Consider the following 26,023-nt stretch of genomic DNA (forward strand, 5'->3'; position numbering starts at 1 on the left):
GTATATTCCGCATCAAAGCAGGACCACGTTAAACATGTCTGATCCGTATTGGAGAAACTCCGTCAACACCAGCTCTACGCCAAGCTCGAAAAGTGCTCATTCCACGTCTCTGAGGTGGAATTCCTGGGATTTTTTCTCAGCCCGAATGGAATCCGAATGGATGTACACAAGGTAGATGCTATCCTGAACTGGCCATCCCCAAATTCATTCAAGGGGGTTCAAAGTATGCTGGGTTTTGCAAACGTCTACTGCCAGTTCATCCCAGGATTTTTCGCAAATCGTGCATCCCATCACGTCATTGCTCAGGAAAAGCAACAAAAAGTTCCAGTGGACAACAGAAGCCGAGGAAGCTTTCCAGGAACTCAAAGCAAGATTCACATCTGCCCCAATCTTACGCCACCCTCGCCCTGATCTCCCATACCTGGTGGAAACGGACGCCTCAAGCATGGCTATGGGAGCTGTCCTTTCACAAAAGGACCCCGAAACGGGTCAGTTACACCCTGTTGCCTTCTGGTTGCGTAAATTCACACCCCCTGAACTCAATTACGCTATCACAGACAAAGAACTCCTGGCCATGAAGTCAGCCTTTAAGGCATGGCGGCACTACCTCTTGGGCGCCAGACACACAATCACCATAATAACTGACCACCGGAACCTCCAGTACCTAAAAACGGCAAAGGCCCAATCCTCCCGACAACTATGCTCTTTTCTTTGCTGAATATGACTACGTGATTACATTTCGACCAGGGGTGAAAAACGGGACGGCTGATGCCCTTTCCCATATGGGGTTAGAAGAGCAAGGGTATCAGACCCCTGACCTCATAGCAATCATCCCGTGTGACAAGCTCTTAGGAATCACAGCAACCATAACTTAGAAAGAATTACATGAAGTAATCCAAAACCTGATGAGTCCGGAGTAATTACAAGCGTGGAGTGCACAAGGAGAACATTACATGATAAAAGATCAGTTGCCCTACTTCAGGAATCGTTTATTCTTACCAAACCAAGAACTATGAGAACAAGTCATGTCCGGTGATCATGATTCCTTGATCGAGGGCCACTCTGGAATCACTAAAACCCTAGCCAACGTAAAACGAAATTATTGGGGGCCCACGTGGCGTAAAGACATTATCCAATTCATCCTATCTTGTGGAGTGTGTGCTCAAAACAAGTCATCCAAGCAGAAACCGGCTGGGCTATTACAACCATTGGAAATCCCACCAGTACCCTGGCACACGATGTCCCTCGATTTTATTACTGACTTACCACCCAGTCAAGGGTTTAACACTATTCTTGTGGTCGTGGACCTATTTTCAAAAATGGCACATTTCATTCCTCTTAAAAGGCTCCCAAATGCTTCCACTCTGGCAAAGGTATTTCTTGAAGGCATCGTACGGCTCCATGGGTTTCCTTCAGTTTTGGTCTCAGACCGAGGTACTCAATTTGTCTCTAACTTCTGGAGAAAATGCTGCTCTATGGCCCAGATTGACATCCGGCTATCCACCAGTCACCATCCCCAAATGGATGGTCAAACTGAGAGGACAAATCAGACGCTCGAGCAGTATCTGCGTTGCATGTTACACCAAGCTGAAGGAAGCTGGTTCGACCTATTATGGATAGCTGAATATGCTTATAATAATTCCCTACACACCAGCACTGGGCAGACACCCTTTTATACCATGTATAGCAGGCACCCACGTACTTCTGAGTTGGACGTTCCTACATCCCTGGAAATGCCAGCAGTCAAAACCTTGCACACAACCATTTCTCAAACCTTTAAAAGGGCAGCTGAACACCTACTTCAAGCTAGGAATCGCCAAAAGAAGTTTGCTGATCAACACCGAGCAAAGGTCCCCAAATACCAAGTGGGAGACAAAGTCTGGCTGGCGTCTAAACATGTGTCCATTAAAGGAACTTGAACTTTCCGTCCAAGATACCTGGGTCCATTCACCGTCACCTCTATGATAAATCCTGTGGCGGTCAGACTAGCTCTGTCGTCAAACATGTAGATTCATCCTGTGTTCCACGTGTCTCTCCTTAAACCTGTTCAACCTGGGACCCGGGTAGCAACGCTACCGCAGCCAGTAGTAGTCGCTGGGGAGCCAGAATTCGAAGTCAAGGACATCCTGCATTCAAAGTATGTCAGATCCAAATTATACTACTTAGCAGACTGGAAGGGGTATGGTCCACAAGACAGGACATGGGAACCTTGTGAGTACATCCATGCACCTCGCTTGCTTAGACGATTTCATCGAAAACCATCCAAACAAACGAGGACCAGACAGAAGAGCCACCTTGACAGGGGCCTTGGGGGAGAGTGCTGTCATGATTCCTGCCCCTCATGTCCCAAGCCCTCTAGGATGTCATCTGGAGCCAGGCCACGATCACCTACATGGCCCTCAAGGCCCTCTCCATCCCTCCAAAGACCCACTTGGAGTCAGACTTGGCGCTGGTGGCACCAGACTCACTCACTCCCATAGGATAACATTGGGGATTGGACTTGTAGTCCATTGATGGGGACAAGATGGATGCCCCCACATATTTCGGTTCCCAGAACTGCATGTGCAGTCTAGTCTTTTGGGTGTGGTTCAGCCCAGAGACACCTGGGATACCCAGAGACTATTTAAGCCACGTCCAGGCTGAGAAACATGCTTTGTGTTTTCTGCACCTGCAGCGTGACACTCACTGTATTCGGATCAGTCTCCAGCAGGCCTGAATCTTTCTTCTGCGCTCAGCTCCTGCAAGAACAAGAACACCGTTAGGAACAGCCTTAATTTGCGGCGCTTCTGCCCATCATTCATCGCTCCTTCTGTTCTGCGGGCATCTTCGGCGGTGTCATTCCCATCCCGGCATGCCGCTTCCAAAGGCAAAGGGAAAAGAACAGAAAAAAGGCATTAGTAAGCATTCAGCAAATCTTTGCTTATTTTTAAAGACTGTACAAGCTTCAAATGCTTACCTAAATCCCAGCCGCTCTGGGGGAACTCTATCTCCGGAACTTATCATCCATCTGCAAGAGGGAAAAGACACTCCAGGTTAGCGTGGAAACTAACATGATCCAATGGTCCAAATTCGAGGGTGCCTTTGGAAACGTGTTTTACTGTTACCTGTGGGTGTTCCCGTGGCAGTAATCTGCGGCGAATTGGGCCTTATATCCTTGGAGGTAATAGATAAATGGATCTTCAGGTTTAGGAAAATCTTTTATGCTTCTAAAAGATCCTTTTGGTGGATGTTAAATGATTTACTTAACAATAAAAAGGATGGCAGTATATATTAAGCGCCATAGAGGCTACAAATGAGATGTTAGTTGGTGAGCCCAATGTCATAAAAAGAAGACTGCAGAGACTGGATTGGATATCCACCATACTCGATTGTAAAAACTATACATTTTATTTATTTTCTTTTTTCTTTTACTGTAACATTTAGTTTATACAAAGTTTTATTACAAAAATGTTCTTTCTCCTTCCCATTCCTTCCCTCTTTCCCTTCCCTTTTCCTTTCACATGATGGTAATCAAACAAGAATCTTGTCCATTAAGTCTATCACAGCACAAGTGAGTTGTACATTGTTCTTGAAATCAACATAAGCCACCACTCATCCATGTTGCCATTTAAAGGTGCACATTTTCCAAGGAAGTTAAGCCTCTGTGCAGTTACTGTGCCGTTACTGACAAGCATTCTATAATAAGATGTCTTGATGATTCCATTGTCAAGTTACAATATCTGCATGGATTGTCATTTGTCCCTTTGTCGCGTCTTAACCATAGCATCTCTTTAGTTTTTTTGTGCATTGAGGCGTAATCTCAAGAATTGGTCACGATGGTAACGGGTAGGAAATCACAGTAGGTATTTTGGTTGCGGATCAAGTCCAGTCTCTACAGGACCAAAGGATAGTGCGCTGAGTAAATTAGCTCTTTTCTCTGTGTTTATGAGCCAACTCGAAAGTCTCAATTTTTTTTTTGCTAACTGTGGGTGAACCAATATTGATGATATTTTTATATTTACTTGTCCAGATCTTCAAGAGTCTACTATGTGGAAAGTTCCTCGATGGGACCAAGATGTTATAGGCGGGAGCTGGATTGCTTAGAAGCATTTTCCTTAGTACTGCAATTGATTTCCATAAGACTGTACCGTTCAAGGAGTCTAAAGCTAGTTTGTGCCGAATTGTAATCATTGAGATGTTCCTAGGAAGTCTGAGAACCTTGCGCCAGAATAGTCCTTCAAGACAAGATCAAATTTTCTGATTCAGATTCCCTCCAGCTTCAGATCCAAATGTGATGGACGGAATTACTTTTTGAGTGTAAAAGGGCAGAATTGCGATCAAGGTAAATTTCCCATATTCGGCGTGCAATTTGGCACCTTGTAGGGCAAATGTTGTCATCCGGTGAATCAAGTCTTGGTGCCAGTCCCATTCACGGATGGATTTATTAAACAGGGCCCCTAGATGCTGAATAGACGTCGTCGTTTCGACATATTCTCCAGCAATTGTCCATCTGAAGTTTTTGTTTCTAGACCCCGCCTGCGGACCAAATGTCATAATTTTTGTTTTAGTGACGTTTGTTTCAAGATCGTTTCGGGCCAAATACTTTTGCAGCATATTTAAGAACTATAAATTGTTCTCTTGTAATACTGGTGGAGAAACCATTGCATGAGCTCCTGGCCTACTTTATGAAATTCCCTGATCCACGCCATCGTGCATATTTTCTTAGACTTCGTTATAATATATTTCCTACTTGTGATATTTGGGGGACCCGTAGCAAAATTGAAAGACATTGTCGAATTTGTCGAATATGTGACAATCCAAATGCGATTGAAACGCTGTATCATATCTTGGTTGAATGTCGCAATTTACAGGGCCTTATAACGCACTGCTTTGACCATCTTGTAGACAAGTTTAGAATGTTAACACCAGATGGTTTATGATTGAAAATTCGAACTGGCCCGCAAATATCGTGGAAACTAGCGGCAATGCAATTTTTTAAAAGAGGTGTTCCATGACCAATTTTAACTTTAATGTATTTAGGATTTTATTATTAAAAGAATTACGAGTGTCCCCACTGCGGGTTCGATAGATATGTTAGGTCTATTTTAAAAGAATGAAATGGTTTTTGTAAGATTGTAGTTTTGATTATTTTGATATGTTATAGGAATTAATGATGCTTGCATTATTATGCGATTGTTTGTAATGAGTTGTGTAAGGTTTACATGTTGAACCAATTCACAATATAAAAATGTGTTTTATTCATCTGTTTAAAAAAATCTGTTTGTTATTTCATTGTATACAATTGTGTGGTATCACATTGTCCAGAATACATTCTGCATTCAATTTACTGTTAAAAACAGATTTTATTAAATGTTTGAGTCAAGGTATGTTGAATTGGAATTCAATTCGGATTTTTTTTAAAACGTGTCCTTTAAAATAGTGAGAAGTTGCATTGTACTTGAATAATAGGCCTTTGGGAGGCTGTGGTGCGTGTTCGGGGTTCTGAGTCCCGGTTCCTTATTGGGTTTACCTGCAGTTATCTATTAGGAAATATAACCACAGGCATAGTACTTACTCTGCAGCAGACTGTAAAAAAACAAAGGAATGGGGCAGTGTGCATAGAAAAAGAATGACATACCTCAGAGTAACCCAGAGTAACTCCCAGAGTACCCTTGTAGCCTTGAGTTGTGTTGGGGGGGTCCATGGACTGTTGTCTACACTTTATTATTGGTGCTCGGCCCGCCCAGGATAGCTCCAGATCTACTCTCCAGCTTCCCAAAGCCCTGCTTTTAACTCCAACCAGCACAGCCAGGGGCGCGCTGACCTATAGGGCAAAGCGCGAAGTGCAGGCCAACAAACTCGTGTGGGCCAATTCTTTTGGTCAAAAGAGGCCAATTTAAGGAGTTACTTCACTCTGTGGCTAGTAGCTGTGACCAGTATTATTGAATCTATATACTTTAAAATGCACAATTGGCAAAACATTTTACCAAAAAGCTGCCCCTTGTGTACTACTCAGTTTGTCACAAAAAGAACTAATTGCCCTTTGCAAATTTGGGCCACTTTTTCACTGGTGCCTGACCTAGCCCAAATGGGGGCACACCCACTCAAAACTGACATACCTCACTGTTGCATCAACCACACGTATGTGCAAAACACACCACCCCTGTTGCAGTTGAGCAGAGCCACCAGCGTGATGCGCTACCTTCACAGCACTTACAAGTGCCTGGCAAAGGGCTCGGCCCAAAAACCTCATCATTTATGAGCACTTACTGACCCTTGATATGATATGATTGGTTATTTATAATGCGCTTAATACCCAGAGGGTTCTAAGAGCGGACCCGGGGATCGAACCTGTGTTGCTGCGTGTCGTCTTGCTTCCAAGGCGAGCACGTTGCCCCTGAGCTATCATCCGGAGACAAATTTAAACAATGCAGTTCGATCGTACCCAAATCATGATCCTGTGCTAAATGTGAGCAGCGACCACTAGAAAAGCCCTGGGGACGGGCCTAAAAGGAGCTCCAGCCATGAATCCTGGAAGAACCCAAACAGTGTCTATGGCTATTAAGGCCAAACGAGGGCTGTCTGGCTGAGAATAGGGTGTATCTGTTGCTCGTCAGTGTCGAGGCCTCTCACTCTTGAAGTCTGCCCTCAGCCTTTTTCTGGAAGCGGAGACTCCCCTCCCTCCCGCACATTTGGTTTACATTTAGGCACGGCGAGGTCTGCTACCAACCGAGGCCTGCGCATTGTGCATGGTCCAGTTCCGCTGGCCGAGTGGCTTGGCCGACATGTACACGTTCCGGCTTAAACATGTGTGTAGCAGGATGTGGGCCTCCTGGCTCAGCCGCTATTAGCAAGGCAGCCTCGCCGCGCAGTCCCGTCAGAGGCCTGCCAATTAGACTGCGGCAGTCTCCCCTCGCAGTCAAAAATGGGCCCCCCTTCTCCCCGGTCTGCGGTTTTGCAAAACAGTGACACGAGCCGCACGCCGCGCGCCAGGCCTGCCAATGGAAATAGACGAGCAGATACAAACAGTCAACACTTTTAACAATGATGGGTTTCTAGAGCCGGCTGCGGGGGGATTATTCGAGGCTGGCAACTTTCATTAAAGCACAATGCCCCTTGCAGAGTTACCCACAGACTGGGATGGGCCATGGCTTGTGTGATCAGAGTACGTGCCAAAAATCAAGTGGGTCAATGGACCTACAGACACGTGAGATTTATTTTAACAGGCCATAAAAACACTGCTTTTAAACCCTGGCTGTCAAAATAATGTTTACAAGTTGTCAAACGGCTTGGAAGTGTATGCCAGTAGTACGGTTTATTCCAATGTATTGCATATATTTTCTAGAACCCCAGTGACTGCACTGAGGTTTAAAACCGGCCCCTTTTACTTTCCATGTCACCCTTCTTGTGCTTGATTTATCTCAGTAGTAGCCAAACTCACTGGGCCCTTCTAGAGGTAATATGGCCACCCCCTCAACACCAGTCCAGCTGCAACAGCCTGGTTTCAGAGTTGGGAATATTACTGCCTGGGAACACAGACACTAATGCTGAGGCTGCAGATGATGTCATTTCCGACCACCAACCAGAGCTGCTGTCTTCCCCTTCCACCAAAAAAAGGGAAACAAAGGAAATATAGCACTTAGGGCCTAATTCATGAAACATTTAGCGCAGTGCAAAGTGGCTTTGCATAGAACCGGGTCTAATTCACACAGCGGTGCAAAGTGTAATTTTGTGGAGCAAAGTCACTTTGCACTGAAAAAGTACTCTTTGCACCACACTAACATTTAGCACGGCACAAAGAGTACTTATACAGTGCAAAATGACTTTGCTCCGCAAAAATACACTTTGCACCGGTCTGTGAATTCGGTCCGGGTCTGCGTTTTTACCGCGCTAAACGTTCCATGAATTAGGCCCTTAGCCTAATTTTTAAGAGCTGTGAGGAACGACTGGGACCACCGCAATGTAAAGTGCGTCACCCTCAGCGCGCTACTCCCGGTCTGATCCATCCCGGCACATAACAGAGGGGTCACAGTGTAAGGCATTGGATCCACCTGTCCTTCTGTCCCTTTCACTACATGCATACGGTTAGTCCGATGTGATCTCTGCCATGAAATCACGTGCAAGGCTCACATCTGCAATGGTGGCCTCCATGAAAAATATGGGCCGACTTTTGTCCAAAGGTTCCCTGCTGATCATGCCCGATTGTTCCTAATGCACGAAAAATTGGCACATTCGGATCATGGTGGGTGCACACACAAATCACAAGGACAATTCCAAAAGGTCGGCATGAGGAGTTCCTGCAGGGTGCTGGATCCCCAAGCTGGAAGTGCAAGAACTCATCAAGCACCACCATTAAAGAAGACTGGATTTACGAAAAGAGCACAACGCCTTTTTTTGCACTTTCCCCTGAGCCGTGACATCCAAAATGAGGTTGTTAGACTACTTTAAAGCTCTTAAATATTTTTCTAAATCTGTAATGAAGAAAAAGCTGCATGTAACACATGACTACTGAGGCATTTGTAACAGGTCTTTTTTAGATAATAGTGACTGGCCCTTGAAGGAGGTCAGAACATCAACAAAATGGCCGCCATTTTCCCTCAATCTGCTGTTTGTGGTTCAAGGTGCAGTGATCTGGTTTTAATGTGACATATGTGAGTAGAGTATACTCTGAAAAGCATTCCAAGTTTTTACTTTGTTCTTCCTGCGCCCATTAAAGTGGGTTCCCCTTACCAATGTGCCACACCCAGAAATCCCCAGCATGCCATTTTGCTCAGAATCACACTTGCCAAAAATGTCACCATTGCACCCACAACTTGATCATTTCAGGACATTAGAACATGTTTCTCGCTGAAACGGCCTTGAGGATGCACACACGCTCCCAACAGACCTCTTCAAGACGAGACACACACATCATGCCAGTGGTGTTCCTTTACAGGTGTGAAGTGTGAATCATGAACAAGTTTATGACACTGCCAGCTGTAGCTATTAGTTCTGACAACAAGCTGGAAAATGGCTTCATTATAATAACTCAAGGCATAGCCGACCGGATCTATACTCTTAAAGAGAGTGCAGGGACTCAAGAGTCAGAGCCTTCCCCCGGGGGTCAACAGTGAGGACACGAGGGCAGGCACGAGCTGGCGCACCTTTGTTTTACTAAAAGACTGAACAGTGTCACATGAACTTAAAAACTTCCTTTCAAAAGTCTTCATTTTGGTTGTGTACTTTCGTTCGACCAGAATTCGACCAATTTTTATATATATATATATATATAAATGTGAGAATTTGGGGTTAGCAAAGCAGAGGTGGGGGGAGGCAAGGAGGTATGATATGATATGTATAACACGCCCAGAGGTTTCTAAGCGCGGACCCGGGGATCGAGCCTTTGTTGCTCTGTGTCGTCTTGTAGTAAAACAAAGGTGCGCCAGCTCGTGCCTGCCCTCGTGTCCTCACTGTTGACCCCCGGGGGAAGGCTCTTCAAAACCAGACTGAACAGTATGGTGCATTTTTTCACAGATAAATCTTTTTCAGCACTCCTAATTGTGGCAGCTTTGAGGCGAGGACCAGTGTGGTGACATTATTTGCCCATGAATACAACTAGTGATTGGTACAGCTCAAGAAGAGTACAAGTAGTGATCAAATAGCTCATGGCCTTCTTCTTCGAGTAATGACTCCCCCCTAACAGCTGGGTCCCCAGACCCTGGACGCCCCCACTTTACCTGAGACGGGGTGATCTGCTCCCTTCTGTCTCCTCCCCTGGTTGCATTGCATGCAGATCCCTTGCTGGCGATTGCCCACGCTCGCCCTCCCCTGTTAGCTCCCGCGCTCCCTTCATCTCTGCTTCCCTCGCTGTGTTCTTCCTCCTATGATTATAAAGCGCTCTCTTGCTTCCAGAAGCTAGGTCCATGCTCAATAAATACCCTAGAAATAATAATAGTATTCTTGCTTTAACGTTTGCAAATCAGCCAGAAGACCACAATTTCACCCTGTCCCAGTCTTATTTGTAGTGAATAGGAACCCTATTTTATTTTTACAAAACTTGTTGTCAGGGGTGTACATTTTGCTCCATTGAATCTGCATGCTGAACTGAATGTTAACACTCATAGACAGTCATGTACGCATGTACGAATGCCATATACCTTTGGCAAACATACACAGACCTCAACAAACTACCAAAGTAGAAAGAATGGGGTCCATGAACAGCCCTGTGTTGTGAACTCGTAACCCCCGGCTTTGATCCTAGCCTCAGACAATGGTTGTTCTGTTGCTCCATGTAAATAAGTGCCATGCAGTTGGTGCTTGTGCTATGCCTGCTTGGGCTCTTTCTGCTTCATGTAAATAAGTGCTAGCCGGTTGGTGCTTGTGCAATGCCTGCTTGGGCTTTTTCTGCTTCATGTAAATAAGTGCCATGTGGTTGGTGCTTGTGCTATGCCTGCTTGGGCTCTCTCTGCTCCATGTAAATAAGTGCCACGCGGTTGGTGCTTCTGCTATGCCTGCTTGGGCTCTCTCTGCTCCACGTAAATTAGTGCCACGCGGCTGGTGCTTGTGCTATGCCTGCTTGGGCTCTCTCTGCTCCATGTAAATTAGTGCCATGCGGTTGGTGCTCGTGCTGTGCCTGCTTGGGCTCTCTCTGCTCCATGTAAAAAAGTGCCATGCGGTTGGTGCTTCTGCTGTGCCTGCTTGGTCTCTCTCTGCTCCATGTAACTAAGTGCCATGCGGTTGGTGCTTGTGCTGTGCCTGCTTGGGCTCTTTCTGCTCCTTGTAAATAAGTGCCATGCGGTTAGTGCTTGTGCTGTGCCTGCTTGGGCTTTTTCTGCTTCATGTAAATAAGTGCCATGCGGTTGGTGCTTGTGCTGTGCCTGCTTGGGCTCTCTCTGCTCCATGTAAATAAGTGCCATGCGGTTGGTGCTTGTGCTATGCCTGCTTGGGCTCTCTCTGCTCCATGTAAATAAGTGCCACGCGGCTGGTGCTTGAGCTATGCCTGCTTGGGCTCTCTCTGCTCCATGTAAATAAGTGCCACGCGGCTGGTGCTTGTGCTATGCCTGCTTGGGCTCTCTCTGCTCCATGTAAATTAGTGCCACGCGGCTGGTGCTTGTGCTATGCCTGCTTGGGCTCTCTCTGCTCCACGTAAATTAGTGCCATGCGGCTGGTGCTTGTGCTATGCCTGCTTGGGCTCTCTCTGCTCCATGTAAATAAGTGCCATGCGGCTGGTGCTTGTGCTATGCCTGCTTGGGCTCTCTCTGCTCCATGTAAATAAGTGCCATGCGGCTGGTGCTTGAGCTATGCCTGCTTGGGCTCTCTCTGCTCCATGTAAATAAGTGTCATGCGGCTGGTGCTTGTGCTATGCCTGCTTGGGCTCTCTCTGCTCCATGTAAATGAGTGCCATGCGGTTGGTGCTTGTGCTATGCCTGCTTGGGCTCTCTCTGCTCCATGTAAATGAGTGCCATGCGGTTGGTGCTTGTGCTATGCTTGCTTGGGTTCTCTCCCATTAGAAACCCCCGAATAGTTAATGAAAGCCTCTCATCTTTCTCTCGCTATCTCTCACTCTCTCTATAAAGAGAGAGAGAAAGAGAGAAGAGAGAGAGAGAGACATGTGCATAAGTGGATCAAGACGCAGTGTTTTCAGTGTCCGCCCCGCTGTCTCTACCTCTTCCTCAAAAACGATTACATCGCCTTTTGCAGCCAACAATTCACACGTTACTTGGACGGTGGGCATTTGGGGAGTGCTATGTATGATTCTGTTGAGGCAACCTAAACTCAAAAACCGATGGATGGCAGATGTTGAATGAAGCATGAGCAGGGTCTTTGTTCTTGGCAATCTTCCATGCCATTGTTTTTTAGCCTGTCGGTGCCATTACAGAAGAGGAGCAGCCATACGCAAACAGGCATATCCTTTCTCACTATAGGGATATAAACTAAAAGCAAAAAACGTATGGAGTGAAGAGTTTGAATTAATCATAACCACTGGCATTGCTCTGAGCAACTTGCCATACCGTTGTTTATTAGCCTGTCTGTGCCACTACGGAAGAGGAGCATCTATATGCAAATCAGTCTGGGTCTGTCATCAATTGGATCAGTCCAGCCAGAAACACTAGACAACGTTACCTCTATATAGGAACACAAGCAAACTCAGACAAGTTGTGGCACTGCTGGGCCTCCTCAGTGAAGTGCAGCTGGGTTGCCTCTGGTGCGAGCAATCAGGCGAAAACAATACCACCGACAAAGCATTCCTCCTTTTACAAAACTCTTACACTTATAATGAGATCAAAGCCATTGTGTGAGTCTGAAATTTGATTGGAATGTTTCAGTAACCAATAGGTGGATCTATAACAATCTTTATCTTCGTGTCGTCATATCTGGCTTCGGCAAAACAAAAGAGGTGATGGCTGGAAGGTTTAGAATGCACCCTAACCTCTGACATTGCTCTGGGCAACCCTCCAGACCATCCTGCTTCGCCTGCCAAGCCATTACAAAAAGGGAAAGACCATATGCAAATCAGGTTTGGTCCCACCCCAAAAGGGGCAGTCCGGTCCAAACTGCTAGGTCACATCCCTTCTGGGAGACCACAAGTCTCCCCAAACATGTTTCAGCCTTGTTGGGCGTCGTCAGTGAGGAGTAGCTTGGGTCTCTAGTCCCAGTAGGCATGAGTCACATGTCTGGGCATACCCGTCCCACTCGGGGTGATAGAGCAAAAACAAATAGGTGATGGCTGGATGGTTTAGAATTAATCTGAACCTCTGGCAATGCTCTGGGCAACCCTCCCAACCATCGCTCTTTGCCTGCCAAGCCATTACATAAGGGGAAAGACCATATGCAAATCAGGCTTGGTCCCAACCCAAAAGGGGCAGTCCAGCCCAAACTGCTTGGTCACATCCCTTTTGCAGGAGACAACAAGCAATTCCCTGACACATGCAACCACTTTGCAGGGGTGCACTTTCACCAGGAAACGCACGCTGCTGAGAGTTTGCCATACAAAAGGATTCGGCAGGAGTAGGATTTGCCCATCTGCACCTCAGTAGGAAAAGTGGCTGGAAATAGAAAACAGACGTATGCTGACCTGGTAAATAAAGCACTCACTGTAACTGAAAGATGTGAACCAAGCGGGGCGACGGTGATGTCACATGTGTGATATGAGTCGTTATGTGGGCCTCTAGATGTGTTGTGCTATATCCCCCATGTTCCTTCACCATTGACTAGGCTGGGGGGGGGTGGGGCAGGGGTGGGGACAGTGGGAGCCGAGGGTCAAAACATCTGAAGCAACACTTAATGAGTGACCATGCTGCATGGATGCTGTCACTGGTGATGTCATCAGTAATGTCATGAGCTCTCTGGTGGGGTGTTAGGATGTGGGATTGCACTTGATGTCAGTTACTCTTGTCTTTTTTTAAATTATGTATTGAAATCCATAAGCATTTTTCGGATTACTAATGCGTGGACTTGTGTTTTTTTTTGTTTTACTGCAATATCTTGGCGTTTGCATTGCTGGTTGCATGAGTCCAATGGAAGGGTGCAGCAACAGCCTGCCACCCCATTCCTAGGATGTCCAAGTCAATGGGGCACACGCTGCATGCCGTTGCATCTCTCCTGTCCCTGGACCACAGTGCCCCCAGCATGCACCTTTCGTGTGGACTGGCACGGGGTATCACTATGCAGAAGGGAGAGCAGCTGCGCCACGTGACTCCTATGGGCGCGGCGCGGGGCAGCATCCCACGAGGAACCTCAGAGAAAGCGCTCGTGGCCCAGAAGAGCAGGCCTGGTCTGTAGTCATGCGGGCGGCAGAGGTTCTACAGCGAGCGCGGAAGCGCCACAGAATACCAATATCCTGGCCGCCGGCCAGCACACCACTGCTTTCCGCAAACCCGAGCCACGGCCGAGGACGCTGCCCCTCGCGCCCACCACAGTGCCAGGGCGTGCGCGAAATCTGCGCTCACTCCCGGCCTTTGGTGTTCAGCAGTACCAGGCCACACAGCCATACATAGGCATTTCTTGCCACGGTGCAACCCGAGAGCCGGCCCTGCCGCGGCGCAGGCCTCGGCCAGAGGTCGTGGGTCGCATAGGCAAGGCTGGGATGGGGGGATGGGGGGGGGGGAGGGGGGGGTCATAAAACGGATAGAGGTCACGGTGGGAACACATTGCTTACATTACTCTCTGACACTTGCGGTCAACAGACAATTCCAACCCCCCCCCCCCCCCGCCCCACACACCACACACACACACGTATTTTAGTTGTATTATTTATTTAATTGGTGATTTGTAGCGCTCCAAACATGCAAACACAAATCACAAAAGGGCACAAAGGGGCAGGTACACACACACGCATATATATACATGGACATGTATGTGCGTATCAAAATAAGCCAGAGGTTCATAATCCACCTAGGCAGCAGATATGTAGTGTGTGTGCTGTATGGCGTGACTCGCTCTCACACACACCTAATAGTATTTACAGTGTAAAATAACATTTCAGAATAATGTATTGTCCAAAGCAATGGCTTTGCTGAACGCTGTCACGTGCCATCAGAGTGCATCGGGTCTCCTGGGGCTTTGTGTTGAAACCTACCTCCATGCATTGCTTATTAACAAAAAAGGGCGTGAAGTGTCCGCGGAAGACCCGTTCGTTGTTACTTCTGATATCAAGGCTCATAATAATACCCAGGCCCCCCGCCAGTGCCCTCCCCCGCCGTTCTTCTCAGTCCCCCGGGAGCTGGGCGCCCCCGCTCTATGCCATGGTGGTCTAGGTGACTGGGTGGCGCAGGTGTTGCGGAGTGCCAGGCCAGCACAGGGTGAAGTGCAAGGGAGAGAAGAGGGGCGGCTGCCAACAACTTCCCCCCAGAGGCCTGTCTGATTATCCTAAGCATTGGCGGCAAACATGCACGGCACGAACACCTTAGCTGCAAACCCAGCCGCAAACAAGGTACAGAAATGAAAAGTGGGACTTACCGCAATGGCCTGCAGCCTCTCCCTGTGCAGCTCGGCCTCCGCCATCCTGAAGGAACAGGGCGCACACACACACACACACACACACAGACAGGGAGTGAGATGCAGCTGTCACCAAGGGAACCCGAGGCGAAGCTCTGCTCTGCTGTGCAGAAGTGAGGGCACTCCGGAGGCGCTGGCTCCGGGAGGAGGGGGCATGCCAGCCCGGGTGCCGCCCGCCCAGCTGTGCTGCTAGCCGGAGCCGGGCGCTGCCGCTGTCACACAGAGCATGTATGTTGCGGCTCTGGTGGCAGCTGAGCGCACGCAGAGCTCGCGGCACTCGCGCCCTTGCCCTGCCTGACGTCTCTCGGCCGGCGAGCTCCGCCTCTGGGGGGACCTGGCCGGCGAGAGGGGGGACTCCCCGGCGGGAGCTCGGCGCGGGGCGGGTGTATCCAGAGCGGGCACGAGCCAGAGGTGGGCAGAGGTGCGCACGGAAGCCTGTTGTGGGCGCAGGGTGGTGGGGGCAGGGGAGGGTCCGTGGCACCGCGTTTGTTCGGCTACCGGCTCCTGCGTAGGGCAGACAGGCGGTCTGTTTTCATTCTAAAGGCACGGCACTAGCGCGCTGTCTAATTTAGGGGGCGCCTGGCGGGATCATTCAGCACACCGCGGAAAGGATGTGGGGAGCACCGCCTCTACCTGTTAACACACCACAACACAACGAGAGAGTCTGAATAGCGCACAGCTGCAATTAAAGGCATACACAATCATTATTTCATTTGTGGAGAACGTGCTTAATCGTTGTCGAGTGCTGTAGAGTGCCCTGCAATTGCGTCACACACACAGATCATTATTCGGGCCAGCACAATTGTTTGAAAGGCATAGCAGGGACAGCCCACAACTGCGCCCCCCATGCTTCTGGCATCCACCACCACATTCATCATACTGCACTCCCCCCCCCCCACCACCCCTCCCTGCAAGACCTCTTGAAAATCCCCAAGAAGTAAAGACGCGGGACCAGTTTTCAAAGGTGGAAGTCACAATGCTGCAGCAAGCTTTACTGAAACATCAAGCCAGGAGTCCAGGAGTTATCTTACAGTGATCCGTTTCTCCACCAGCCTCAGGATTATTCTACGCTGGGTGTGGCTTCTTAAGCACCGGAGGACCCTGCAGGGTAGACCCCTCCCTCCCTAAGCATTCCCGCTCTACCCACAAACATTTCTTTATTTACTTTTACTTTTAGTTATTTTCTTTTTTTTCTATTCCTGAACTTGTTTCTTTCATTCTTTCTATTCATTTGCTCTTTACATTCTATCATTCTATTTCTATTGCTTAGTTTCTTCGCATTCTACCCTTCTTTCATTGTTCTCTTCTCTTTCTATTTCCCCATTTCTCTCCTTCCACACTCAGTGCCCCTTGCCCCTGTCTAACCCATCCCCCCTTCTGCCATTCCGGAGTCTCTTCTTACTCCCCCAGTGCTTTGACCCCCTTCAGTTTTGTCCATTTGCCGCTCCTTAGTTTTCCTTACTCATTTCTTTCTCTTCCCCAAGTTGTCTAACCGTCCCCCCCCCAAGTTCTTCCTAGGCTCCACCTCTTAGTTCCTCAAATGCTTTGTCTGCCCCCGCCCCAACTCCTTCTAGTGCTAATCAATACCACCCCCTCAGTACCCTCATTCTTCTTCTTCCCCGGCTCTTCCAGTACCACCATCCCCCAGCAAGTCTCTTCCAACCACGTAATTCATTCAAGACCTGAAATCCTTACTCTCCAATGCCTTTCCATTCCCCACTCTTACCATTCCCCCAACTCTCCCATTCCCCAAACGCTTCCCATTACCCCAATTCTTTCCTTACCCAACTCCTTCCTTACCCCTATCCTTATCCATTCCCCAAATCCATTCCTTCCTTTCCCAATAACCAAATTCTTCCCGTCTCCCACTACTTCCCCTCCATTTCCCCCAGTTTCTGTTCTCTCATTACTTTCCCTTTCCTCATTTGCTTTCATTCCCCTTCTCCCTAGCTCCCCCCTTGCATTGGAGTTGGAAGGACTTCCAAGCCCCATGACCCTTTCCCCTTTCCCTGGACCTCCCTTGAGTGTAGTGCTCATGGGTGCCGTACTTCTAAGCTATTGGCTGCGCAGTCCCCTTTGGGTATCTGTCAGCGCTTTCTATTGGGATCCACCTGTGACTCCGCCATGACTCTCTGCTGGTTACCGGCAGCATAGAGTTCCCCCCATATACCAGGTTGTGACTCCCCTTGGGGCAAGGGACTTCCCACCAACTTCTGCTTAACACGCACACACATTCACATTCACCACAACATTAATGCCATCAGAAGGGCCACTCCGGACGTGTCCGACGGCGTATCGAATCTTGCAAATGGGCTCCGGCTCTCTTTCCCTTTTGTGTAACCCGTCACTCTTACAGGCTACAGCCACTGAGCCCCTGAACCTGAGGTCCTGCCCCTGAACCTGAGGGCCTGACCCCGCCTGGGGGTGGTGGTGTTGTGTCTTCCTTTCTAATGACCAAAACTGGGGGAGGGGGGTGGGTAAGACCCCCCTGTAACCTATGACAGTAGTGCATTACCATAAAGAGATTTAAGAGGCCCTGGCCCTCCCCATGTTCAGTTGCCCTCCCCGTCCCGCTCCCAACTCGCCTCCCTCATGGCCAATTCATACACACGCCGTGCCTACCAAGGCTTCTCTCAGCTCCATGATCATCAAGGCCACCCCTACACCTGACAAGCGAGTCCTATCCCCCCCAAAGTAAGCTGGCGTTTTCAAAGAGATCACTGGATACCTGATCCAACCCATGCCCCTGCTCTTCAAACATGCTCCCATTTTGGTGTTCAACTTCCTCCTGCACGTCTCCATACCTTTGCGACACAGAGCCCCCTGCCATTCCTGTCTGGTGATTATCTCGGACCATAATATACCTCTGTACCTTGAAACTCCTTCCCCACCTGTGTAAGAGTTCCCTGCATTGTGGTCAATAATTCCTTTCTTCCCAGTGACACCAAGTCTTTGCCCCCCGTATTTATCGCTAACACGTCAGGTGGCATGTGGTGCCGTAAGCACCTGTCTAGTGCCCCCCATAGTTGGCCCCATCGCAACCCTCCTTTTGCGATCTACTGAATTTGCGTCAGCGAAACCCAGGTTGTCATCCCATCTCGCCATCCTTGCTATTTCCACTGCTCTGCCAACAAACGAGTGGCCAACGACCTATACAGAGGTCCAATCTGTGAAGAGATGAGCACAAGTTACCCGGGCCGTTGGTGGTACCCTAGTCACTGCCCTTAGTCTATTGCCAAATTACCACCTCTAACACCCCCCACCCTGGTCTCCTAGCTCCTGCTCGCCCCATCACAAACCAGCCCCTGCGCCCCCGGCCCCACAGTGGTGCTGATGTACAGTTTGAAGCTGTCAGAGTCCCATCTCCTTATGCTCTTTATCAATTCATCCCCCAGGCCTTCTCCGCGGGCTGTCGTGGCCGCCCCTATCCGGAATGAGTGGGGGGTGTAATGAGCCAGGTCACAACCTACTCTGGCTAAAGTTGCAGCCAGGACTCTCCTGAATTGAAATTGCATGAGGGGGGAACAATCCTCGTGTGAAAAAAGGTAAAATGACCCATCCACCCTACCACCAAGGAATGTGGACATGGCCGCCACTGGACAGAATGCCTCCTGCCTCAACCTCCTCAATAACATTGCCCTCCCACTGTCCTACTGATCAGTTTTGGACTGCCGTATCTTGACGTGCAGGGCTCCCCCCACTATGGCTACGTCATTCTTCAGTAGTACCCTGTGATCTGGATCTTCCCCAGCCATAGCTACCAGCTCGCTGATGCACAGGGGCCCAAAAAATGCCAGTGAAAAACTTGCTCTGAACAGGATGTGTTCGTACCCTGAATAACACACAGTGCCTAACATAGAAATGATCCTTTTCAAGAGGTCAAAGTGGATGGGCCACCTGTCATCCTTGCGAGGCGTTGCCCCCCTGTTCCAACCCATCAGTGCCGCATGGCTACCCTTGGTTTGATCCCCGTTCCCTGCTAGCTGGCTGTGGAATGCAATAGTGCTGAGGTGGGCTGCCACCCAGGACTTTGGCTTCTTTGTGTCCCAGGCCCTTAACAAAAAATTGCTGGGCTTCAAGGCCCCAGTCGTCCGACCCTGTGTCCTTGGTTGCGTGTAAAAAGGTGCTGAGGTTCCTGCTGTATCTGGCTCTAGTCTGCAACGACAGAGCCTGTGATGCTCGCTCCCTCATGCCTTTGCCCAGCTCACTAGATTCCAAAGTTGGTTGTCGAAAGATGTCATCATTGCCTGGGCCCCTGGGTGGGCCTTCCAGAAACGCCCACCTGCGGACGAGAAAGTGCATCAGCTTCAATGTTACGCACCCCAGGGATATGCCGTGCTTTAATGGCAGTGTTTATTTTCAGGCTTACTTTTACCATGTGCTGAAGCAAACTTAGGGTTGTTGGGCAACGTGCCGAATGTCTGTTGACCACTTGTACCACTGCCAAATTATCAGACCATACTACTAAACGCTTGTTGGCCAATTCCTTGGGCCATAAATGTATAGCCAGCACTATGGGGAAGAACTCCCGAATGTTGATGCTTTTGCTCCATCCTTTTCTGTTCCAAGCATTGGGCCAAACCCGTCTGCACCATTCCTTCCCCAGGATAACTCCAAACCCATGCCACCCGCATCGTCAGTAAAGAGCTGAACCTGGGAGCAAGCGACCCAGAGGGCCTGCCATAGGTATACCCCACTAAAATGTCTTAAAACATTCTGCCAAACCTGAAGGTCCTCCCTTAAACCTAAGCTCAGATGCACCATGTTTCAACTTTTTGCTGCCCCCCGTACCGGAGGCGAGGCGCCTAGCAAATACCCCTGATGGGATGACCCTGCCCGCAAAGTTCAGCCGCCCTAGTAAAGACTGGATTGCCTGCACTGGAACCCTGCTGCAGGCTAGCACTGTGTCAATGTCGGAAATACACTCCAGTATCTTTTCTTCTGGATGGCGGCAGATCCCTAAGATTGTGTCAATCTCGATACTTAGGTACGTCAGCCTAGTGCAAGGGCCCTCTGTTTTTCCCCTGCTAAAGGCACCCCATCTCGCCTGCCAAGATTATGAATTTGTTGAGTGTGCTGCAGATGTTTGACACCCGTTCCCCGACAAACAAGAAATCATCCACGTAATGGGTGCCCCCACCCCTGGCTTTCCATTTCGTATAGAGCCCATTCCAAAAATGAGCTGAATGCTTTGAAATAAGCACAGGATATGCTGCACCCTATAGGCATGCACCAGTCAATATATATCTCCCCCATGAACTGGAAACCCAACAAGTGGAAACTCCCCGAGTGTATAGGGAGCAATCGGAAAGCCGCCTGGATGTCCACTTTAGCCAATAGCACCCCTTTTCCAGCCTTTCTGGCAAGGCTGATAATTATTCACTGAGGCCTCTCTTGGATGAGGCAAGTTGTGGATCAGCCAGTATTTCCCCTTCTCCTTCTTAGGCACCAGCCCAAAAGGGGAAATGTTTAAATTGGCCAATGGCGCCTCTGGGTAAGAGCTCTCCACCCTGTCCAGTGACCTTTCCTTGTCAATTATAACCCTTACCACTTTGGGGAAGGCCTTGGCTGACCTCAGATTCTCGGCTGTCCGAGCGCACCGGGGGCCCTTGTAAGATATTTCAAAACGCATTCTAAAACCCCCAACCAGGAGGTCCCTCTCTTGCACCGGGGGGTTCTGAGACAACCACGGAAGTGGTTTTTCCAAATTAATCAGGAGGAGCTTTTGGTGGTAAGCACCCCTGCCTTTCTTCCCCGCCCTTCCCATAGGATTCTCACCTATGCCCCTGGCATCCCACCCCTCTGCTGGCCCCCCCTGCCCAACTCCCCCCCGACGAGCCCCTTTGCCCCAACTGTAGCCCTGTTATTACCATTCTGCAGAGAAACAGCTGCATCAAAGGCTATGTGAGCCCATCATGAATTTCCTTTAGCTGCCCAATAAACGTTGCCACCTTGAAGAAAGAAAAAATGTTTATTTAGTATAGGTCATGACAAATTAATGCATACACAACATTTCTTAACTGTCCTTTACCCAAGGACCCCACTTCCTTACATTCAGATCAGAACCTTACGCCTGCTTCCTACTTTCACTGGCGTTCATTTCCCCTCTCCCCCACAGCTCCTTGCCGGATGCCCAAACATTCTGCACGTTGAACAGCTATGCCGATAATGGCAATTGAGTCCCCAATGACACTCACTGTCGTTATAAAACCTGCATGTAAACAGGGGACGCTCATTTACCTGGTTGCCAGGTCACCCCTGCCTCTGAACCCACCCTGAGACACCGCCTGTAGTACCCTCTGCCCGGTCCCTGCATTGTTGGGCCCCCAGTTTCCTGCGGAAAGTTGAAGGATGCTGCTCACCCTCCCGCCCCAATTGGTCCTTGGCAACCTGCCCTCACCCCAGAACCCTCTTTCTGTTCCTGTTTTGACATCGGCATGGCCACTGCGCCCTCTGACTGCGTTGCGCCTGAGAGAGAACCCCACCTGTTGTGATTTTTCCAAAGAGTTTTTCTGTTGCCCCCATTCTTGGATCTAACCACTCCTCTACCTGTTTGTGGTCCCATTTGATGAGTGGATCATTTTCCAACCTCTTGCAGAACCATTGGTCTCTCAGTAGCCACACAAAGCCCCCCAACCTCCACTGCTCCTCTATTACACATTTACTGTACTTGTATAAAGCTGGCGTCTGATCGGGTTCCCTCTGCATGATTAGGGCCATTATTTTGAACCCCTCCAGCCAGTTTTCCAGGTTTTCCTCCACCCTCACCTGCTTTCTGGCCTTCATTGCTTCCCTCCCTCCATTCCCTTGCAAGGTGTCATGGGCCTTAGTCTCGTGCTAGAGTAGTCAGAATATATCGATAAACCTCCTCCTCTAGATGTTGTTTTTTACCCCTTCCAGAATATGCCAGCTCAGGTAGTTATTCTCAGTGATGGTTGGGGTTCTATCGTTGGTTTCCCTTGTCATGTCCGGCGCCGGGCCAAGCTGCTCCACCTCGACGGGCCCTGCGGTCCTTCAACACCCAGCTTCCCCAGTTTGTGCTTGTGCCCTTGCCCCTTCCTACCCAAACCCGCCTTGCCCCTGTCGCCACCTGACTGGTGTTATCTACCGCCTGCTCCCCCGGTGCATCACTGGCCCATGGCCGAGCCAGAGGCACTGAATTGCTCCCTTGGAGCAAACCCATAATCATGTCTACTTTCTTCATCAGCTCCAACTCATCTGAACTCAAGGTCTTGTCCGCCGATACCCCCCCATCTACACAGGATTGTTTCCTCTGATATTGCACATTTTCAGGTGGCGTAGGACATGCTAGGCGCCACCGCCCCCGTAGATGCCATTACTGGTCCGCTGATGCGGGCAGTTACCACAGCCAATTCTTCCTCCAGTTCTTTTTTGGTCATTCGTTGCAGGGGGCCGCCACTTATTTTTATTTGCCTTTTGTGGCTATTGTTCGGTTCGGGCCCCCCGGTGATGCCTGTGATTCCCCACTAGTGTTGGGCGAAGGTGATATCATAGCTTTTGTATTGCTCGCGTCGTTCCCCAGGGGGGCTACCCTCATCATAGCCATCGCTGCTTCCCAGCCTATCCCTCTCACTAGGGAGGCACATTTCGGCCATGATTCCGCGTTCATCGACCGGCCTGCAAGAGATGTTCCCCTGACTTCCTCCTCCACTTGCCCTTCTTCTGTCTTTGTGTCTTCCACAATCTTGATGCATGGACTTCCTGGCTCAAACATGGTGACCTGGAGGAAAGCAAAGATGTCAACCACTGCTGTCCACAATACTTGTCCCACCAACCCTCCTGATCTCCTTATGTGCTTGCTGCTTATTGCCCCACTATACCTTCTTGCGCTTGTACGCCCGGCCTCAAACATCTCGGTGCACCGCTCACTTTGCGTGATACCCAACTTGCTCCTGTACCTGGGAAAGAAACACACACACGTGAGATACGGGTAGTGCCTTAGCTTGGTTCTGGTGCCGCTGCAAGTTCTGGCCAGTCGTTCGGTGAGTGTAATTTATTGCGAGGTGGCTGTTCCCGTTACTGCTAAGTGCTGCCCCTGAAGATGCGTTGTTATTGTGGTTTCTTGTTTGTTTGTTTGTTTGTTTATTTATTTATATAGCGCTCTTGACCCGGGGGTATATATGCGCTTTGAGCATCAGGTTACAGGTAAAAGACAATAGTACAGTATTAATAGGGCATAGATAATAGTATACAAACAATATACATACAATTGGACATTCAGGGTGCATACATATGTAATAGGACGGTTATTTGTTGGTTAACCAGGAGATGACCTTAGTTCTGAAGGGTTGGAAAGTAGGTGTAGATTTAATATCCAGTGGGATGGAGTTCCAGAGTTGTGATGCCAAAGTTGGGAAGCTGGATCCTCCGGCTCTTTTAAGGGAGAATTTGGGAACTGTTAGTTGTAATGAGTTGGACGATCTGGTGGTTCTAGTGTTCTGTCTTAGTGTAAATTTGTTCGAGAGGTAGGGTGGGGCAAGATGATTAAGGGCTTTGTAAGTAAGGCATATGGTTTTCAAGTCTATTTTCTGTTGGATGGACAACCATTTGCAGGCAGTTCTGGTGGAGGAGATGTGTTCCCTTCTAGGAATATTGAGGGCGGCACGTAGTGCGTTGTTTTGTAGAACTTGCAATTTATTGATTACTGTTTTGTTGGCACCTACATAGAGGCTATTACAGTAATCCAGTTTAGATTGGATGAGTGCTCTGGCTAGGATGAGACAGTTGCTAGGGGAGATCAGTGGTCTGCAGGCCCTGATTAGTTTACCAGTGTAGGCAGTGGCTGAGGCGGTCATATTGATTTGTTTAATTAGGTTAATGTTCGTGTCTAGGTAGAAACCGAGGGTTTTTACACTCTTGGCGATGGGTATGGTGTTACCGTCAATAGTGAAGCTAGTGTAGCCGGGACAGAGTTTACTGATAGTGTTAGGTGAGCCGACAAGAAGCAATTCAGTCTTGTCATCATTCAGGCATAGGCCATGTGTGGCCATCCATGCCTGAATGATGGAAAAGACTTCATTGATCCATTTGGCGTCCTTGTTGTAGTTGCCTGATAGGGTGAGGAGTATCTGGGTGTCATCTGCATAGTTAGTGTAGGTGACACCCAGATTGTCCAGCTTGTCGAATAAAGGCTTGGTGAAAATATTGTAAAGGGTGGGTGAGACACAGGATCCTTGTGGGACACCGCAGGTGATGGGGATGGGGTCAGCCGCTGCTAGGGGGGAGAAGACCCGCATGGTTCTGTTGTCCAGGAAAGATTGGATCCATGTGACTGCAGAGTGGGAGAAGTGTGCTGCCAGAGACAAATGGTTGCACATGATTTTATGGTCGACCAGGTCAAAGGCAGCGGAGAGGTCAAGGAGAAGAAGGATGGCAGCCTTATTTTTGTCTTTGAGTTCGTCTATCTGGCATTTGAGATCAACAAGGGCCGTTTCTGTCCCGTGTTGTGGTCGAAAGCCAGATTGGCGAGTTCCTAGTAGGTGATTGGCCTCGAGGTAGTCCTGAATTTGTAAATAAGCCACTCTATCCAAGATTTTTAGTAGGAATGGGACGGTGGTAATAGGTCTGTAATTCGTGGGGATGTCAGGGTTGAGAGTAGTTTTTTTTAGTAGAGGTAGGACCCAGGACTGTTTCAGATTGCTGGGGACCATGTTGTTGGCGAAGGACAGGTTTATTAATTTAGTGATAAATGGGGAGAGATCCCTAGCTGCATCTTTTATGATTTGTGCGGGGCAGCTGTCCCCCTTGCAATTCGATGGTTTAAGGGATGCTATAATTTTCTGAACCTCCAATATAGATACCTTTTTGAAGGTGAAGCCTGAACTAGTGGCAGTAGGTGGAAGGGGTGTGGGGATGGAGGTGGGATCGAGAGTAAGTTGTTGTCGTTTGTTGTTGATTTTGGTTTGGAGCCCTGAGATTTTGTTGGCTAGGGCATTCTGGATCCCTGTGCACCAAGGTTTGTCCTTAGTGCAAGAGTCAGTGGGGGTAATGGGGTTTTCTAATTCCTTTAGTATGTTAAAGAGCTCTTTAGTACTGGAGCTTGCCTGGGAGATCCTAGTATTGAGAGAATCTTTCTTGGCACGTATAATCTCATTTTTGTAGAGGGTGGAGATGTTGGTGAGATTAGTTCTGTTATTTATGGAAGGCACTGATTTCCAGAGTGCTTCAAGTTTGTTTTTTTGTTGACGAAGGGTTTTGAGCTCCGGGGTGAACCATGTGTTCAGGTGCGCTTTGGGTATTCCTTTGCGCAGTTTCAGTGGGGCAATGATGTCAATGGCTTTGGCCATGGACTCATTGTAGGCATTGACCAGTTGGTTCAAGTCCGTTGTAACGGGTAGTGCGTTTAAAGTAGGGATCACCAGAGGTATTAGGGCTTCCGCTGTGATATTGCTCTTTTTCCTAGTAGGGCAGGCAGGTGCAATAATAGGCCTTTTATGTGCTGAATTGCTGGTAAGAATGTCAAACGGGAGGAGGTGGTGGTCAGTCCAGATAAGTTGTGTGGGATCTTCCGTAGTAATGTTGCAATTAAGGGTAGTTATCCAGTCGAGGATTCTACCTTTCGAGTGGGTGGGTTTGGAACAGAGTTGTTGGAGGCCATGCTCCTCTAATGCCATGGCCAGGGCAGTGGCTGGGGTGTCTAGGGGGTCGTTAAACCCGAGATTAAAGTCTCCGAGTATAATCAGTTGTGCTGAAGGTTTGGAGCTTTCAGCAACTAGTGAGGTGATGTCTTCCTCAAATGAGCCAGGAGGGCCCGGGGGTCGGTAAATTAAGTGCAGTGTAATAGTACTTTTAGGGGAGGTTTGAACTTTGACTGTAATATGTTCACAGGATTTGAGTGGGGGAGCAGAGGATAGTCTGATGTCAAGCGTGGACTTAAAGATAATAGCTACGCCGCCTCCTCGAGCGTTCGGTCTATCTGCTCTAAGGATGGTGTAGTTATCAGGTATGGCTAGGGTAAGAGATGGACCTGCAGCATCGTGCAGCCATGTTTCGGTTACCGCAAGGAAGTCCAGGTTGTTTGTTAGAATAATGTCTGCAACTTCTGTGG

At 48.8% G+C, this 26,023-nt stretch overlaps 1 protein-coding gene across 3 annotated transcripts in view; it reads right to left on the reverse strand.

Annotated features, from left to right (window-relative positions):
• PALM2AKAP2 (PALM2 and AKAP2 fusion) overlaps positions 1-15,414 on the reverse strand; it is a 1,039,983-nt gene extending 1,024,569 nt beyond the window's left edge. The window contains exon 1 of one of the 3 annotated variants that reach the window (XM_069630772.1): positions 14,917-15,414. In XM_069630772.1, coding sequence (XP_069486873.1) covers positions 14,917-14,961 — 45 coding nt within the window. In that variant the 5' untranslated portion in view covers positions 14,962-15,414. The remainder of the gene's footprint in view (positions 1-14,916) is intronic. The other 2 variants (XM_069630773.1, XM_069630774.1) reach the window with 2 other exon arrangements.
• Between the last annotated feature and the right edge of the window lie 10,609 nt (positions 15,415-26,023).

The sequence above is a fragment of the Ambystoma mexicanum genome, chromosome 6q (assembly GCF_040938575.1).
Source record: "Ambystoma mexicanum isolate Mex_15411 chromosome 6q, UKY_AmexF1_1, whole genome shotgun sequence".
Classification (NCBI taxonomy): domain Eukaryota; kingdom Metazoa; phylum Chordata; class Amphibia; order Caudata; family Ambystomatidae; genus Ambystoma; species Ambystoma mexicanum.